We start from the raw sequence: 16,451 nt of genomic DNA on the forward strand, positions 1-16,451 counted from the left end.
ATGTAATATTTTTTCGTAGCGATATGCAGCAGAAGATATCTTAATGTGGAGAGGTGCTGTCTTTGCTTCCTGTGACACAGGGGACAGCACTGAGAGCAGTGCAGAGACTTTCTCTTGTAAAGGCTCTTGAGCGATGCTCAACCTTCTAACCTATGAGGCCTGTCCATCACATGCCAACATGAAAGGGGACCTTGCACATATCTATATCTATATGGGAGATTTGATTTCGAGTCTTATGCTACAGTAGCGTGATTCCCAAAAGTTGCCTATGGTAGCTTTAACTACATACAATTAGTGCATCTTTTTTTTTTTCCATTTTTACTTTATCCACCAGGTGAAGAAACTGATATATCTGCAAAATATAATGCAATGCCACATAGTGTACCACCATAGCTCTTGACCTAACAAATCAAACAATTAAATAAATACCTCTCTGACAAAACATTAACTTCACTAAGCTAGTGTTTACTACAAGGCTGTTTGATGGATTGAATTTTACAGTTGTTCGTGTTACTGTGATATATGTGTACAAAAGGGGATGAAACAAAACTAGCTAAAAATTGCACAAAACACAAAATGAATATATTAACATAGCTACAGTAATAAGCCCAGTATGACAGATGAAAGGGCCCCAAATAAATATCTGAGGTTAAACAATCAGAGTTTAGGGATATTTCCTACATTTAAAAAAATGAAGACGTCTTAGTTTGACTTAAAAGGGAGAAATTTGTACAGTTATTTTTATATCCAACTGTCATTTGTCGGAACAATGGACTTGTTCTTACAGTTTTTTTGACTATATGTAATAATTATTATTAAGGTTTTCCTAATAATAATAGATAGATAGATAGATAGATAGATAGATAGATAGATAGATAGATAGATAGATAGATAGATAGATAGATAGATAGATAGATAGATAGATAGATAGATAGATAGATAGATAGATAGATAGATAGATAGATAGATAGATAGATAGATAGATAGATAGATAGATAGATAGATAGATAGATAGATAGATAGATAGATAGATAGATAGATAGATAGATAGATAGATAGAGAGAGAGAGAGAGAGAGAGAGAGAGAGAGAGAGAGAGAGAGAGAGTAGGCTATGTATAATAGTGCAAATTGTGGCACATGATCATGTATATTTCGGTGTAGGGTTTACCCTACTTACTACAGGAATAAGAGTGGATGAAAAGTACTTGTAGAGAGATTCAGCGTTTTGCCACATGTGGTCACATCGTGTATCTTAGTAAAGGGTAGTTCTACTGTGTATGTGTTAACTGTTTAAGTGTTAGCAGCAGGATTTCTTCTTTTCTGAGGGGTTGTTGACCAGCTGAACTGTCTTCTCCTTCTCTTTGTCCTCTTGTTCCTTGAGAATTCTAAGAAACATAATGAGGCATATAAATAAGAACACTTACATGTGCTCTATAATCCCCCATGTTCTTTGTAGTTGCTTTGCTCTGAAAACATATGTGTGCTTTGTGGCTACAACTGCTAGAGCATTTCCAACTGCACAATCTACATCAGGTCTGCATAGACCCTGGAGATTCTTTATTTACAACTAGGCATACGTTGCAGCACTTCCTGCTGAAATGTGCAATAGTGTTGTGTAATTAGGTCATAAAGAAATGTCAGTAACTGCAGATCACTGAGAATTCTAGCATTTATAGATTAACTAAGGCACTGGTTCAGTTTTCTTATATGAAAGAATTAAGCACATTGCTGCAAATTTTGAAAATACATTGAGTATAAAAGTAAAGTCACTGACAAAATAGAGATGATCATCTCACAGAGGAATTGGAAAACGTTTCATTTCACAACAATGGAATTTTAAACAATGCCAGGTATTGACCGTTTGTGTAAAAGAAAATGTACTGTCAGTATAGAAGCAATAAAACATTTGGACTTTTTCAGTAAAGAAATAATCCCACTTGTAAAGCTGTTCAATTGGGCACTTTCACTCTAACATAATTATTGTTTCTCACCTGGCTAAATCAATCATGGACTCCATCACATTGTGTCCAGAGCATGCACTGCACTCATAGAAAATCATTTGGCATTCCTGGCAAAAAAAAAAAAAAAAAGATGAAACATTGTTTATTCAACAATGATTTGTGTATTATTACTTTGTGACTAACACAGATTTGTACAGAACATTGTGCTTAGTGTCGAAACACAGACCTTGGCTAGTCTTTCACCGAATCCTTTCTGAACTTGTCGCTCAATCTCTTTGTCTGTTTTGTTTCCCAAAAGCATGATGGGGATGTCCTCACCTGCACTCTCCTATGATGAAAAAGAAGAAACGACTGAAAGAAATTAATTTTTAAGAGGTTATTGTGGTGCAGTAAATTTTGTAGGTGTATCACAAATTTGTACCAATGTCAGCACCTTCTACATTTGTTTAAAACTTTCTACACAGCTATACCGCTTTTATAGTAGAAGGTTTTGGAAATGGAGGACACAACGTGAAACAAAAATATGTGTTGTGTGTACTGCAGAGGGCTTACTGTTACTGTTTTACCTTTACACTCGTCAGCCACTGCCGGACACTGGTGAAGCTCTGCTCGGCTGTGATGTCATACATCACAACTACGCCGTCAGCCTTACGAAAGAACTGTTTGGTGATGCTTCGGTATCTGAAAGAGGAGGAGAAAAAACTACAGGACTAATATAGAGTTTATTTAGTAAGATGCATTAAAAACAATATTAATTTGACTATAAGTCCGTGACTGACTGACACAACACAGAGAAGAAGAAAATAAAATCCGTTTTTCAGTTATTACCACTAACAAAAAACTGATCATCGTACAAGCTCAATTCTAAAGAAGTTGAGACGATGTGTAAAACGTAAATAAAAACAAAATGCAATCTCAAATCTGATGTAGAACTTCTAAGAATTTAGCAACTACACACTTGAAAAAAAGTGCCGTCATGCTCTTTAAGTCTGTCATCACCTCATGTGCTGAAATCTCACCTTTCCTGTCCTGCTGTGTCCCACATCTGCAGTGCCACCTGGACATTGTCGACAGATATTGTCTTTACACTGTAGTCTACACCTGGACATACAAACAAGAAATTGACATTTGTAGTGAAATCTTCTACATATTTTATAGGGACTAATTACTGAAGAAACATACAGATTTACAAACTGGAAATATGAGCGAGAGTGTAAATGACCTAATGTTGAGTAAATTTAAATGTGAATATGGTTTTTTTTCTTTCTTTTATCATTTATTATCTTTATTTTATCTTCTTTTATTACTGGAGATAACACATACTGTGGTTTATTCTACATAGACCATAACAACATTTTGTACAGTGTTCAAAGCTGCAAGACCAAAATATAAAAGCTTTTTATTTCTTTTTCTAAGACTGGCCCTGAGAATTAAAAAATGCACTGTGTTTGAACATTTGACACCATTCAACGTTTCCAATCCCTGTTGACCACCCACTGCACCCATTGGTTTTAGTTTTATTTTCTATCCATCTACAAGCAGCACGGTGTGGGAATGGTTAGTGCTGCTGCCTAGACCGTCCCTGGTTCAAATTTACTAACCGGTTGTGGCCTTCCTGTGGGAAGGTTGTATGTTATCCCCGAGCTTCTGTGGATACTCCGGTTTCCTCTAAATTTCCCATATGGCTAAGTGGAGTGTAAATTAACGATAATGAATGTCCTTATACATTATTTAACCGCTGTGTTTAGATAAATAAAGATTTTGTTTTCAGTAAAGACAACAAGTACCAAGTTCTTCGTGCAGGGCCTGAGGTCAAATATAGAGACGGGTGTGTGATGCCTTAATTCACAGGAACTAGCAAAGGGTGTATCTGTGTGTTTGCATCTTGGTTTGCATTACAAAGTACATACCCACAGTGGCAGAAGTTCCAGGGTGGAAACAGTCATCACAAAAACGTTGAAGGAGGGATGTCTTTCCTACACTGGAGTTTCCCACCAGCACAATCTTAAAGAGACGGTCTGGGGATGAGGGACCACCTTCCTCCTGAATAAAGAGAGGAAGGATGGAAGCAGTTATTGTGAGAACGATACAGAAACTTCTTTTAATCAGTTGAGCTGTGAGCAAGGCTGAAACAAGGTAATAATGTTCTCTCACTAAGACTTCTGTCCTATGAAAGAAAGCAAAAATGTTGTAATGTATGTGTAAAATGTATGTTCAGTAATTGTACCAAGGACATTCTTACATGTTCATCACAAAATGTAAATATTACTTTATGTCATGCATTCCTAGCACACCGTATAACTGTAGCTACATGCTTACATTTATGCTGGTCTCCTTGCCGACAGGCTGACCCCTTGGAGATGAAGGGGTTTCTCTTTTCTCCACATTTCTTGTCGATTGTTGCTGCTGCTGGGCGGATTGAGCATGTTGGTAAATATCACTCATCATCAAGTCTATATTTTCATCACCGTCAGAGGCTTCTTCTCCTTCACTACACTCATGAAGAGGTGGTGGAGCCTGACAGTCATTCTGGAGCGATTGTGGGAGGGGGTCCTCCTCAATGGATATAATCCTCTGGAGGTGGCCTCTTGTATCTACTAGGTAAGGTGGCTGACATGACCCATTGGTTAGGTTTGGCCTCAGACAGTTAGAGGTCAGATCCTCCTCATCCTCACTGTGGATACAAAGTAGTGTTACAGCACACCGTAGTAATGGAAACATGGCAGATCCAACAAACCATACAAACAAACAAACCATATACTGTATAATTTTCAACTAACATTCAATAAAATGTAATTCACTGTATCACTAGTGATTTACCTTTTGAAGACATTAGTGTTTGTATGTTTCACAACACTTATTAAAGGCTTCTGCTTCATGCATGTTTTCCTAGAGTTCAATGGATTCTGGAAAATGTAAACACATTTATTTATGCATATTGTAACTTTTTCACTCTGAGGGTCTCTGGTGATCAACTCATTTTCTATTTGTCTTCAGAAAGACCAGATGTGACAGAGGACAGGTCAAATTAAAATAATCAAAGAAATTCATTTAACCAATGAATGACACATACCTGATAGCACATGTCCCTTTCATCTCGTAAATGTTTGTTTATTTCCCTGGATGCGACAAAGACGTTTTTAAAAAAAATGGAAAAGAGAATGAGAACTGGAACTCATAAAACTGAACTACAATACTTGTGATTGATGGCATTCATTTGAATGACTAGCATTGTTTGATATGAAACGTTAAGAGCCCCAGGATACAGTACGAATCCCTGGGTAGACAGTAGAAGGGGAAACTGGGAGAAATTCCCAGGAAGAAATCATTGATATTGAATTAGATTTTTTACATTATTTCCTTCTAAATTAGATTTTAAGCTGGGAAACAATAAGCCCTGCTTTTTTATATGACAACTAAGTACTAAGCGAGGTGTAAAAAGTACGTATTTCTGGCTGACCAATACTATAATGATGTTGCACCTGTGTCACCAAAGTGACGGCCTTAAACCTCTGACATCTGAAATAAAAACGAACACTGCAATCACAAATTACTGGCTTTCTCTAAAGAGCGGGAATCCCAGCTCACCATGCAACTTATCAAACCTACAGAAAACATGACAAAATATCCATTATGTGTGCCTTCTGTCTGCAAGGCTTCTCTCTGAGATACAGTAAGGACCACACAGTTCCACCTCTTCGTCTGATCATACCTTAACAGGTCCAGTTGTTTGAGGAGGCTTGATCTCTCTCGCTGCAGCCCCTCAGTCAGTCGGTAGATTTCCCTGAGTTAAACAATAATGCATGTTGTGTTACAAAAACTCTGACTAAGCAGATACAGTATGCCATTTGACTTTCTCCTAACACAGCCACATGGTCTTTTCTCGACAAGTTTGTAAAAATAAAATATTTCCTTTCTTAAAAAGTGTAGAACAACAGTATGAAAGAATAAATCTTAGAACAATAAAATTTGAGTAAAACATTAGATTAGTATCAGAAGAGATGAGATGACAACAGAGGCCAAATAATTATGACAGGAAACCCGAGGAATAAGATCATCTACAGCATAACTCACATCTCTTTGTCCTCATGAAGCAGAGTGGACTGCTCCTGCAGCAGACTCAGCTGCTCCTGTGCCAAGATCAGCTCATGGCTGGTGTGCTCCAGTTCCCGTGCTAACTCCTCATTTGTCTCCCTCAGCTTCACGTTCTCCACCTTTGTCAGATGTTGTTCACTGTGAAGCTCTTGGCACTGATGCTCCAACTAGAAATAGACGCAGTTGTCAAAAAAGGAAAAAAGAAATATGAAGTCTTCCCACTGCCTCCCCGAAAACATACTATATTTACAGTCACTTTCAACACTACTACTCTAACCTTTGTGCCCTTAGCTACAAAAATTACGTAAAAACACAATACCTCCAAACATGAAAATTGGTAAACACTTAGTAGTGATGACATATTACTTAGATGTGCTATGAAGGTGTGAAAAGAGGAAGAGTCCTTATTGGCATGATCAGAATTAACTTCAGTTTACTAATTAGCCTAATGAATATGCTTGGGGATTTTTCTTTTTCTTCAGTGCAAGTATATCACTCACACTCTTTGAATAACATTCCGTCTCAAATACTTCCAATGATCACCGATACTTTTATTCTTCTACTTTATAAAAAGTTATTTGTAAAGTTTGGCATTAGGCATAACTACTTATTTGATGATTCTTTTGGCTTTAGTGCATGTATTACTCCTACTGCTGTCCTGATTCTGAAAATTTCTTGAAATAAGTGTGTATGTTTTTATTACAGCCTGGGAGTACAGCAGTTTACTCTATGCTGAGGTAAAAAAGTTTTTTAGATATTACTCACTCTTTTCTGTTTCTGGAAGAGTTGTTCCAGCTCTCTCTCTTTGCTGGACAGCTGCAGCTCCAGGTCTTGACTCCGAGACAGAAACCGCTCATAGTCCTTAGTTAGTGCAGCGATAAAAATGGGGAGGGAAGGCAACATGGGTGAAAAGGACAGACGAGGTACACGGCATTTAGGAAAATGAACTACAAAGAGAAAGTACCTCAAGTACAATTCTGTCTTTTTCACTTTTTATTTGCTGCTCCATTTCTTCATACAGGCGCTGAATCTCATCATCATGTGTTGCTGCTTTTCTGTATGGATTAAATTCATTTAGTTTAAAGCTTCAGTATCTGTACTCTAATTCATTTAGTCTGTCTCAACCTATGATGCTGCTCTCTTCACAGCAGGTTTTATAGTACATTTTGCAAATCAGAGTGTATGAATTTAAAAATGTGGACAGTGATTCTGAGTACAGACAAAGATAATGGCTTTGATAGTATTTGTCATTAGCAAATGACAGTCTACATTCGCGTTCAGCAAGCAGTTTTTATAGCTGCAATTAATGACAAAAATGGCAAACATTACCAAGAGCAGGTCTTTGCAGCTAATAAATCTTACTGGTTAAAAATATTCTCTGTAGCCAGTGTCTGTACCGAACCAAAAAAACGATTACTTGTGAGACAAACCACCATAACACCACTGAATAATAAAAGGTGAACTGAGGGATTTTATAGCTCAATAAAATCCACCAGAGTGATACCTCTGGACTCTATTATATAATTTACACTATTCTCCCAGGTATTCTTTCAATCATACTGCATGAAATATGAGGTTGTATTACAGTTGGTTGCACACTTTTGCATCTCCTTAATTTGAAATGTCAATTTTCTTTCATCAACATAATATTTATGCACATTTTGCTAGGAGACATGTTCCTTATTCAGAAATTAATACATTATTAATTAATAATATATAATTTATCAAGGTGGATGCAAACTTTTGCACCATCTGCTGTTTTGAACCAGGATGAAGTTAAGTCGCTCCTGAAAAATAAGGTGCGTTTGATTGAGCTTTGTAGCTGCTGTTAAAATGTGTCCGCCTGACACATTTTTAATAGCAAAATAGCCAGTGAATATCGGAGGAGAATCAGTATCAAGTAGCCATTATTAAAAGACTATATTGTATAGGGGCCAAAAAAACAACCGCCTAGATCAACACACTTGAACTCATTTAGTACTGTATATTAAAACAGTGAACTATGTAATACGCCCTAAGAAATAACAAGTCTATGAAAGCCATCGTTTAAGAATACAAAACATGAGAAGACTAATTAGACAGAAGCGAGGATTTAAATTACGTAACTACAATAGACCTTTAATAACCTCTTAACCATCCTCACTGGCTGATAAACAAAAATGTCCTCCTCTGACCTTTTGAGGACACTTTCCATCTCGTTCCTTTCCTGGTTAGCCTCTTTAATCTGTGATGTCACTCTGGCCAGGAAGTCTTCGAAATTAGATAAAAGGTGTGGCTCATCCCGGCGCAGCTGAGCCCACAAACTGCGCACCTCTGCAGGACTGATGAGATACAATGAGGGAGCATGATATAACTAAGGACATTTGTCAATGGAATGTAACTATACAGTGCATCCAGAAAGTATTCTCAGACTTAACTTTTACCACGTTTTGTTATGTTACTGCCTTATTTCAAAATGGATTAAATTCATTATTTTTAACTCTAAATTCTACAAGCAATACCCTATAATGAGAACGTGAAAGTAAAAATCTTTGCAAATTTATTAAAAATAAAAAAACAAAAAACATGCTACATGTACGAAAGTATTCTCCGCCTTTGTTAGTACTTTGTTGAAGCACCTTTAGCAGTAATTACAGCCTCAAGTCTTTTTGAATATGATGTCACAAGCTTGGCATATCTATCTTTGGGCAGTTTCTCCCATTGTGCTTTGCAGTACCTCTCCATCAGGTTGGCTGGGGAGTGTTGGTGCACAGCCCATTTTCAGCCAAGAACATTTTCTGATCTCCCATTGTTCAATTGGGTTCAAGCCTGGGCTCTACCTATACCCCTGAAGGACACAGAGTTGTCCTGTAGCTGCTCCTTTGTTATCTTGGCTGTGTGGTAAGGATTGTTGTCCTGTTGAAAGATGAACCGTCTCCCCAGTCTGAGGTCCAGAGTGCTCTGCAAAAGGTTTTCATCGAGGATGTCTCCATACAATGCTGCATTCATTTTCCCCTCAATTCTGACTAGTCTCCCAGTTCCTGCCGCTGAAAAACATTCACCACCTAGTATTGGCCCGGTGGTGAGCATTGCCTGGTTTCATCCAGACATAAAACTTGACATTCAGGCCAAAGAGGCCAAACTAATTCCATTGACTGATGATGGAGGCCACTGTGCTCATTGGGACCTTCAATGCTTCAGAAATGTTTCTGTAGCCTTCCCCAGATCCGTTCCTAGATACAATACTGTCTCAGAGGTCTACAGACCATTTATTGGACTTCCTGGTTTGGTTTGTGCTCTGACATGTGCTGTTAACTGTGGGACCTTATATAGACAGTTGTATGCTTTTCCAAATCATGTCCAATAATTGAATTTCACACAGGTGGACTCCAATCAAATTGTAGAAGATGATCAATAGAAACAGGATGCACCAGAGCTCAATTCTGAGTATTAAGGACAAAGGCCATGAATACTTATGTACAATTTTTTTTAAACAAACTTTTTTCACATTGTCATTAGGTGGTATTTTTCTAGAATTTTGAGGAAAACAATGAATTTGATCCATTTTGAAATAAGGCTGTAACATAACAAAATGTCGTAAAAGTTAAATGTGGGAATACTAACTGGATGTACTGTACACACAATTCACAGTTTATAATAACAATAAAAACAACAACATTCTTTGCCTTATTCCTATTTATTCTTTCAGCGTAAAAATGCTTTTACGCATTTCAAAGTCTGCAACCAATGTACGTACTAAATGGTAAAGGGAATATACAGCATATAAACTATTATTTATGCATTTAAACTTGCTTTAAAATGAAACAATTGGAATTGTGTTTCCAAAAAAAAAAAAAAAAAAAAAAAAAAGAAATGCCTTGTGCTTTTGAGCTACAGTATGATAAGGCAGGGAAAGTCTTATCCCAAGAGTTTGACCAATGTCAACATCAGTTAGTTCTGCACAACCTTGTCTGAATTAAAATGCCATCTCTAGCCATAACCAATCTGGCTTCCACCACTGCTACTGTTTACTTTTATTGAGTTGGAATTGTTTGTTAAAGGTGAGTCTAGTCCTGCATTTCCTAATATTCTGTCATTATTTACATTCCAGTCTAACAAGTTATGTGTAAACAGACCTCAACTACAGTTACTTATGACGAGTTAATGTTACAATATCTGAAATACCAATGCTGGCAAAGTAGAAAATGTTTATAATAATTACCTTACAAGCATTTTAGGTGTGGCAGTATGGTTCTGTATTGTGCTTCTTTAAAAATACAGTTTTAAATTGAAATATCTGCTTCATATGCATTCATATTAAAAATATTGGAATATTTGAATGTATTAAAGCAGTTACACTATAATACAGAGAGGCAGAGCACAGATTGCTCACATAGGGAGCACATAAACTGGTTTACTCCAGAGTGGAAACTTCCAAATCTTGTTGAGTTTGCACAACTGATTATATTCTCAGGCTATGTCTCCTAAAAATAAAGTGTACAAATATAGGAAATGTTAACGAAGTGTGCAAAGATATAAAGTACATCTGACAACACCGTAATTGTGAACACACACCCAAAGATCCATTACTCACTCTTCAAATACACTGTTGGCTCCGAGACTCTCCATAAGCATGCAAAAGTGTTTCTCTTCTTCATCGTCTTCTCCCCTTGCCATGCCCCCCTCCCAGTCAGTCTGGTACAGAACCTCTTGCGGGCTCTGACAAGCGTTACTATCCACCATGTCTTCTTCTATGGAAATCTTCTCGCCAAATAAGAATTCACCTTGAAAAATGAAAAGCTCAGAGACTCAATCAAAACATCAGACCAGCTTTACTAATGATATCAGGAGGATCATTACAAGCAAAAAGACAATATGAACATACTAAAGCCTGAGGAGAACTCGTTGAGGGTAAGGAATCCATTGCTGTCAGAATCAAGGGTATCGAAAACATTCTCCAACTCCTCTGCACTGAGAGGGAGCTCGCCATTCAGCCTCTGTTTAACAAGACGAAAAACATAGCTGCTTCACACGAACAAAGCCTCAAGGACTTTAACTCTAGTGTAGCTATAACAACTGCTACTTGAGTCTTGTACCACAGTGATTTATGCAGTAGAAATCTTTTGCTACGAAGCAACTAGTGGCAGACCCAAATAGTTTCAACCCTTTCCAGCTAAAATCTGAATAAATACACAGAGTAGGAGCTATATACCAAATGACCTCTTTCTAATTTTCATTATACCCAGAAAATGTTGAATTCACTTGCATAATCAGTAACACAGTTCCCAATCCTAACCCTGTGACACCAGATGTCTGGGTTCTTCCCAGTGCAGCAAGTCTTCAATGATTTGGCCACTGGGCAGCTCAACTGGAAAAGCCATTGGCTCAAGTGAGCCCTTATGGAAAAAGGCTTAAGGTAGATGCTATTTGAGAGTAAAAAAGGAGTGACAGATAATTCTTAGGTTAAAATAAACAACTTCAAAAAGCCTTCTGCCCACAACAGTAATTGCTGGACTATTTCCAAGAAAAGCCAACACAGGTACATCTCTGTAGGCAACAAGGTTATTATGTTGTGTTTACCCTTCACCAAATGTTGACTGAAGCCACCCATACAATCCAAGGGAGGGACAGGAAAATGATAGCGTTGGTGTAAGAGCATCAGCTGTTCTTGTAAAGTGTGTTATCTGGGTGGAACATAGCCCTTATGTCAGCAAACTGTAAAATTGTAAAGCTTGGTCATTGGTGGCAGTGGTGTGAAGCGGACACTAAACTGTGAGAATCGAGGGAAAATACTGCGTCAACAGTGCAAATAAACAGTGTCATATGCTGTTTGTTGCTTGTTACTTCAACGACACATTTTAAAAGACACAATGCAACTATAACAGTGTCTAGTGTCCTTTTTGAGCACAGTTTGTGTTCTGTGAAATGGTCAAATAAATAATGTTGAGAGGGACTTGCTGCCCTTGTTCTGCTCACCATCCATTTTCTGATTCATTATCATAAACGCCAGATCAAAGCTTCACTTCGATGCATTTATGTTCCGCAGAGCAAGAGGCTACAAGTGCCTCATCAAAGGTCTGGCCATGGCAGGGATGAATATCCATGAAGTGAATCTGCACAATAATGTGAGTGGAGGAGTTGCATAACAAAGCTTCCACATGGCTCACTGTGTCCTCAGTCTCTGAGTATATTGCCTTAGACAAGATGCTGAATGCGTCCTGTTCAGAATAATGAGTGCACAGATCCTTCCTACTTTTTATGCTCACACTAGATGAATGATGCTGTTGTTGCTTATAATTATTAATAAGAATAATGTAATGTAGTGTTATGTACACTGTGGATGCTAAAAGTCAGATCTTAAACAGATTAGGTCTGATCAGATGTCTGCACAAGTTATTAAAGTTGGTAATATTATCTCTCTATTATTTTATAGGATAGTTTCCTTGTATAACTAATCTTCACTGGCATAAAATCAAAATTCTATCTTCATATAAATATCTCATATTAAAATTGATCATTCTTCAGACTGATCTATGTTGAGTTTGGCAGGTCCACAGCGTGCATATTTGTATCGGCAACCTTACCTGCATATCTCGCCGTGTGATGAAACCCTTGTCCTCAACGTCGCACATCAGAAAAAACTCGTGCGTTTTCTCCAGAATAGTGTTTTGGTCCATGTCACCATTTCCACAATTACCTGCCTCTTCACTGCTTCTTTGCCTTTGCTGTGCATCTCGGGCAACCGCAGGGCTTGAGGTATTGGTGATAGCACTAGGAGCAGCAAAAGCTGCCATGATATTTGTGAATCTGTTGATATAGGAGCTTTTCCTGTGTCCTTCACATGTGCCAGGTAGAGACAGAAGCGTGGAAGGAAAAGGCCCCAGAGAAGTCGAGTTTCGGGCTGCTGTACATCAGAGGCTTTCACCAATGTCAGTGGTTGTCATCTCTTAGCAACCTCCTCTTTAATTAGTCAGTGAACCCTAGGAGAGAGACAGGAGGAGCCTTTAACCCCCCAACCAAGGAAATTAGTTATTAACAACATTCAAAATATCTTAAAACATGTTAATGTACGAGTCACAAAAGACAGCAATATTTGAACCTTATAAAACCTAATAAGAAAGAGACTTATTTAAAAAAAATTTATTACCATGGCTGTAGCACATTATACGTTAAAATAACAGACTTAATATGATATGATCAGTGCCATACATTTCTGCACTCATTCATACTTTTACAATACAAAACGGACAAATATCTTTTGCTACAATGTGTACACCTAAACCCACTGCTGCTCATTTCATTGGAAGTAATGAAATCCTAAAACTAATAAGACAGCTGCGGTATGACAAGGAGCATCCTGTCCTGGACATATTGACTGATACAACTCACTCCCTATGTGAACTGGTTCGGAAGATTGACTTTTAGACTGGTATAACTCACTTAGCGGTGGGTTTCAGACAGTCTAGAATTGTGTGTGCACTGGTCTGGCTGTGCACACTGACTTGATTCATGAACAAGAACATCAGGCTGTGTGTGTTGGCCCAAGCAAATGCAGATATTTGGCATAAATAAGACAATCACACAGAGAAAAAAGTGACATGCATGTTGACTGGCAGAAGGACTGAAGAGGATATAGGATACGACACACACACACACACACACACACACACACACACACACACACACACACACACACACACACACACACACACACACACACACACACACACACACACACACACACACACACACACACACACACACACACACACACACACACACACACACACACACACACTTCTTAGGATAATACACACTTCTTAGGATAATGTTTTCTGTACTACTATACTGTACAAAACTTTTTCAAGCATTCTGATTATAACATTTAATCCAAAATAACTTATATTTCTGCGTCTACTATTGAACCTCAATAACAACGACTACTTATGTCTTACAGAAAAAATGTGTTTATTAAATATTTCTATAGAACATTTGTCTTGCTATTTCTGAATGTCATGCATGGAAGTTTGAGCCTGAACATTGTGCAACCTCTTGCTAGCATGACAAAGCTCATGATGACAATCACCAACTCACAAAAATAAGCACGAGGGAGGAAATAAGAAAGGGAACTACTGCTGCTTGGAAAGAATGATGTGGCGTTTTTGTTCTCAGGTGCAAGGCAATAGCCTACATAGCATTGTCTAATCTTTAGAGACTGTCCTGTTGGCCAGAAGCCACAGAAAGGTTTATGGGTCCTTTGTAAAACGTGGATGGCCAGTGGCTTGTGGTGAGAGAGCAAGGATATCAGACAATAAAAACACTGATGGCATTTACCGGGACACTTAATTACATACACATAGTGCCACAGAGTGACATTTTGTCACAAGACCGCACCTGGAAGGTGTAAGATTGAACTGTCTAAGCTCACATACTTTATAACTATCTTTACCTCAGTGCTGCCAATTATGAGGATTAAAATAAAACAACAAACCTATTTGTCACTGTGCACATATCTGTGGTCAGCTGCTGCAGCTGACAGCTTTGCATAGACTTACCTTATCTTTGTTGGAGCTGAAACATGAAACAGTTGTTAGAGCTACTGTACTTAATAAAGAATAAGTTCAAAGATATTTTAAAGCTATATTTATGGCAACACAGATATTAATCAAAAAGCATAAAAATTAGTAGACAGATGGCTGAAAGAATATGGTATGTGTATAGGCTTATAAAGCCACAATGTCAAACAGTATAGACACCCAAATGAAGTACAATATGTCCAGCTGAGTTTCAGTTGTCTACCTGAATGCATAAGTCACACTATGCTTATATTTAATTAAGCCACATACATTGGGGTCAGGATTACAAAGAGGTGAATATAGTCTGTGGTCAGAAGCTGTGAAGAAAACAGGTTTGTGCAAAGGAAACTTTGTGTGGTGGAAAAGTAAAAAGAGACACAAAGGAGGTATTTATAGTCTCTTACATACTCCTACACTTCGTCTCTGTGGCCAACGATGAATTTGGCGTGCAGTCTTATTAACAGGTTGGGCCTAACCTGCTAGGTCAGACGGCATTAGTTATTTCCATAAAATAAACGTTCTATGGAGAGGACATTGATGGATGATAAATTGGTTTTCGATGTCGAAGATGACAAAAAACATGCCGTCTGCTTCCCTTTTTGAGCACAATAGTACAAAAAATATTACGTAAATATTTATGAGACTACACATGTGTCTGACAGGCGTTTCCGAATGAACATTAAATTCACTTCCTGAACCCAGGTCATATCTATTTCGACATATGACAACAACCACCTGCTTACGGAGGGAGGCTATACGTTGAGAGGGAGCAACTTTCCAAGCAAATAACCTGGTGCACTTACATCTGAAATGTCACACAAATAATCCAACGAACAGAATGTAAACACAGCAAAAACACAGGAGGCAAAGCTTCGTGATAAGTAAATCAATGACGTTAGTGAACTTAGAGCAAACAGCAGGTTTCCAGATTCACAGAACACGTGTAAGTGAACAAGAAGCTTTTCTATAACTGTGAAACGTCCTGTGACAGAAAAGGAAAAACTGGCTGTGTTTAAATAAGAAGCCAGGCTGAACTAAGTTAAAGGTAACTGCATATGGCTTCCCTATCACCCTAACGGATAGCAGCTGGAACCTCAGGCTAACCGCAACATCAAGCAGCAGAGCGTCGCTCGCTGTAGTTAGGTACCGTGCAGCTAAAGTGCGCGCTACTGTCGCGGACTGATGGGCAACAAAAGTTTGCTACCTACCGGTGAATGATAAGTGAAATTCAGCTTGGAGGGGATTTATTGACTTCTGTTCTGCATCGCTCTCATCCGCTCCACGTTCAGCGTTTACAAGTCAGTGTGCAGGAATTTGACTAAGCCCTGACAGGGCAACCTCAGAGGGCGGGGCCTCAACAGTGGTAACCATAGCAACCACTACAAGGAAATCCACACGCAACAAGAGGCCGATTTCTGCCAACTTCTCTCTTATTTTAGTGGTTTTGGTGACGTTTGAGTACCGAAAGCCCCTCGATCGCAAGAGAATTTATCTAATACATAATACATAAATACAGTAATTTCACAGTTTATATCCGAACTGTTTGTAGGAGCATTGATCTACTAAATTACTTGTTTGAGTTTCATTATTTTATCTCCTAAAAATACAGGTGATACCCAAAGAAATGTAAGTACTTCCTGAAGTATAAGTTGTTTCTTGGTGAAGTGGATAGAGCTGCTGATTTTAATGGTGGTCAGTGGGGAACTGGATTTGCATGCAATCAAAGCAAAAGGGTTTACAACATTGTAAACGTGTACAAATGTATAGTATAGTGTCTAAAGCTGGGCCACGGTAAAGATAACAAAACAATGACATTACAAAACAAGTAATATAATATTTT

The 16,451-nt window shown here is 38.1% G+C and overlaps 1 protein-coding gene across 3 annotated transcripts; it reads right to left on the minus strand.

Moving 5' to 3' along the window:
- Window positions 1-958: 958 nt before the first annotated feature.
- Window positions 959-15,954, minus strand: cracr2aa (calcium release activated channel regulator 2Aa). 3 transcript variants are annotated; one of them, XM_067502334.1, is made up of 18 exons: window positions 15,820-15,954; window positions 12,620-13,037; window positions 10,921-11,032; window positions 10,630-10,819; window positions 8,231-8,377; window positions 7,021-7,111; window positions 6,822-6,917; window positions 6,036-6,223; window positions 5,674-5,745; window positions 5,035-5,080; window positions 4,782-4,867; window positions 4,281-4,635; window positions 3,872-4,004; window positions 2,981-3,062; window positions 2,528-2,663; window positions 2,188-2,289; window positions 1,992-2,068; window positions 959-1,385 (listed from the first exon to the last, which is right to left on the minus strand). In XM_067502334.1, the coding sequence occupies exons 2-18, from the start codon at window positions 12,827-12,829 to the stop codon at window positions 1,298-1,300; spliced, it is 2,211 nt and encodes a 736-aa protein (XP_067358435.1). In that variant the 5' UTR covers window positions 12,830-13,037; window positions 15,820-15,954; the 3' UTR covers window positions 959-1,297. The 3 variants fall into 3 exon arrangements, with proteins under 3 accessions (XP_067358435.1, XP_067358436.1, XP_067358437.1); XM_067502335.1 differs by having other exon boundaries at window positions 12,620-13,015; window positions 15,820-15,949; XM_067502336.1 differs by having other exon boundaries at window positions 962-1,385; window positions 2,528-2,642.
- Between the last annotated feature and the right edge of the window lie 497 nt (window positions 15,955-16,451).

Source organism: Channa argus, chromosome 4, assembly GCF_033026475.1.
Source record: "Channa argus isolate prfri chromosome 4, Channa argus male v1.0, whole genome shotgun sequence".
NCBI classification, from domain to species: Eukaryota; Metazoa; Chordata; class Actinopteri; order Anabantiformes; family Channidae; genus Channa; species Channa argus.

Bases quoted from the DNA above. Each gene is read 5' to 3' on its own strand.
- cracr2aa (XM_067502334.1), bottom strand. From the start codon at position 12,829: ATGGCAGCTTTTGCTGCTCCTAGTGCTATCACCAATACCTCAAGCCCT. The intron at 11,033-12,619 runs GTAAGGTTGCCG...CTTGTTAAACAG, and splicing joins TCACACGGCGAGATATGCAG to AGGCTGAATGGCGAGCTCCC. The intron at 4,005-4,280 runs GTAAGCATGTAG...CTCTTTATTCAG, and splicing joins GCAAGGAGACCAGCATAAAT to GAGGAAGGTGGTCCCTCATC.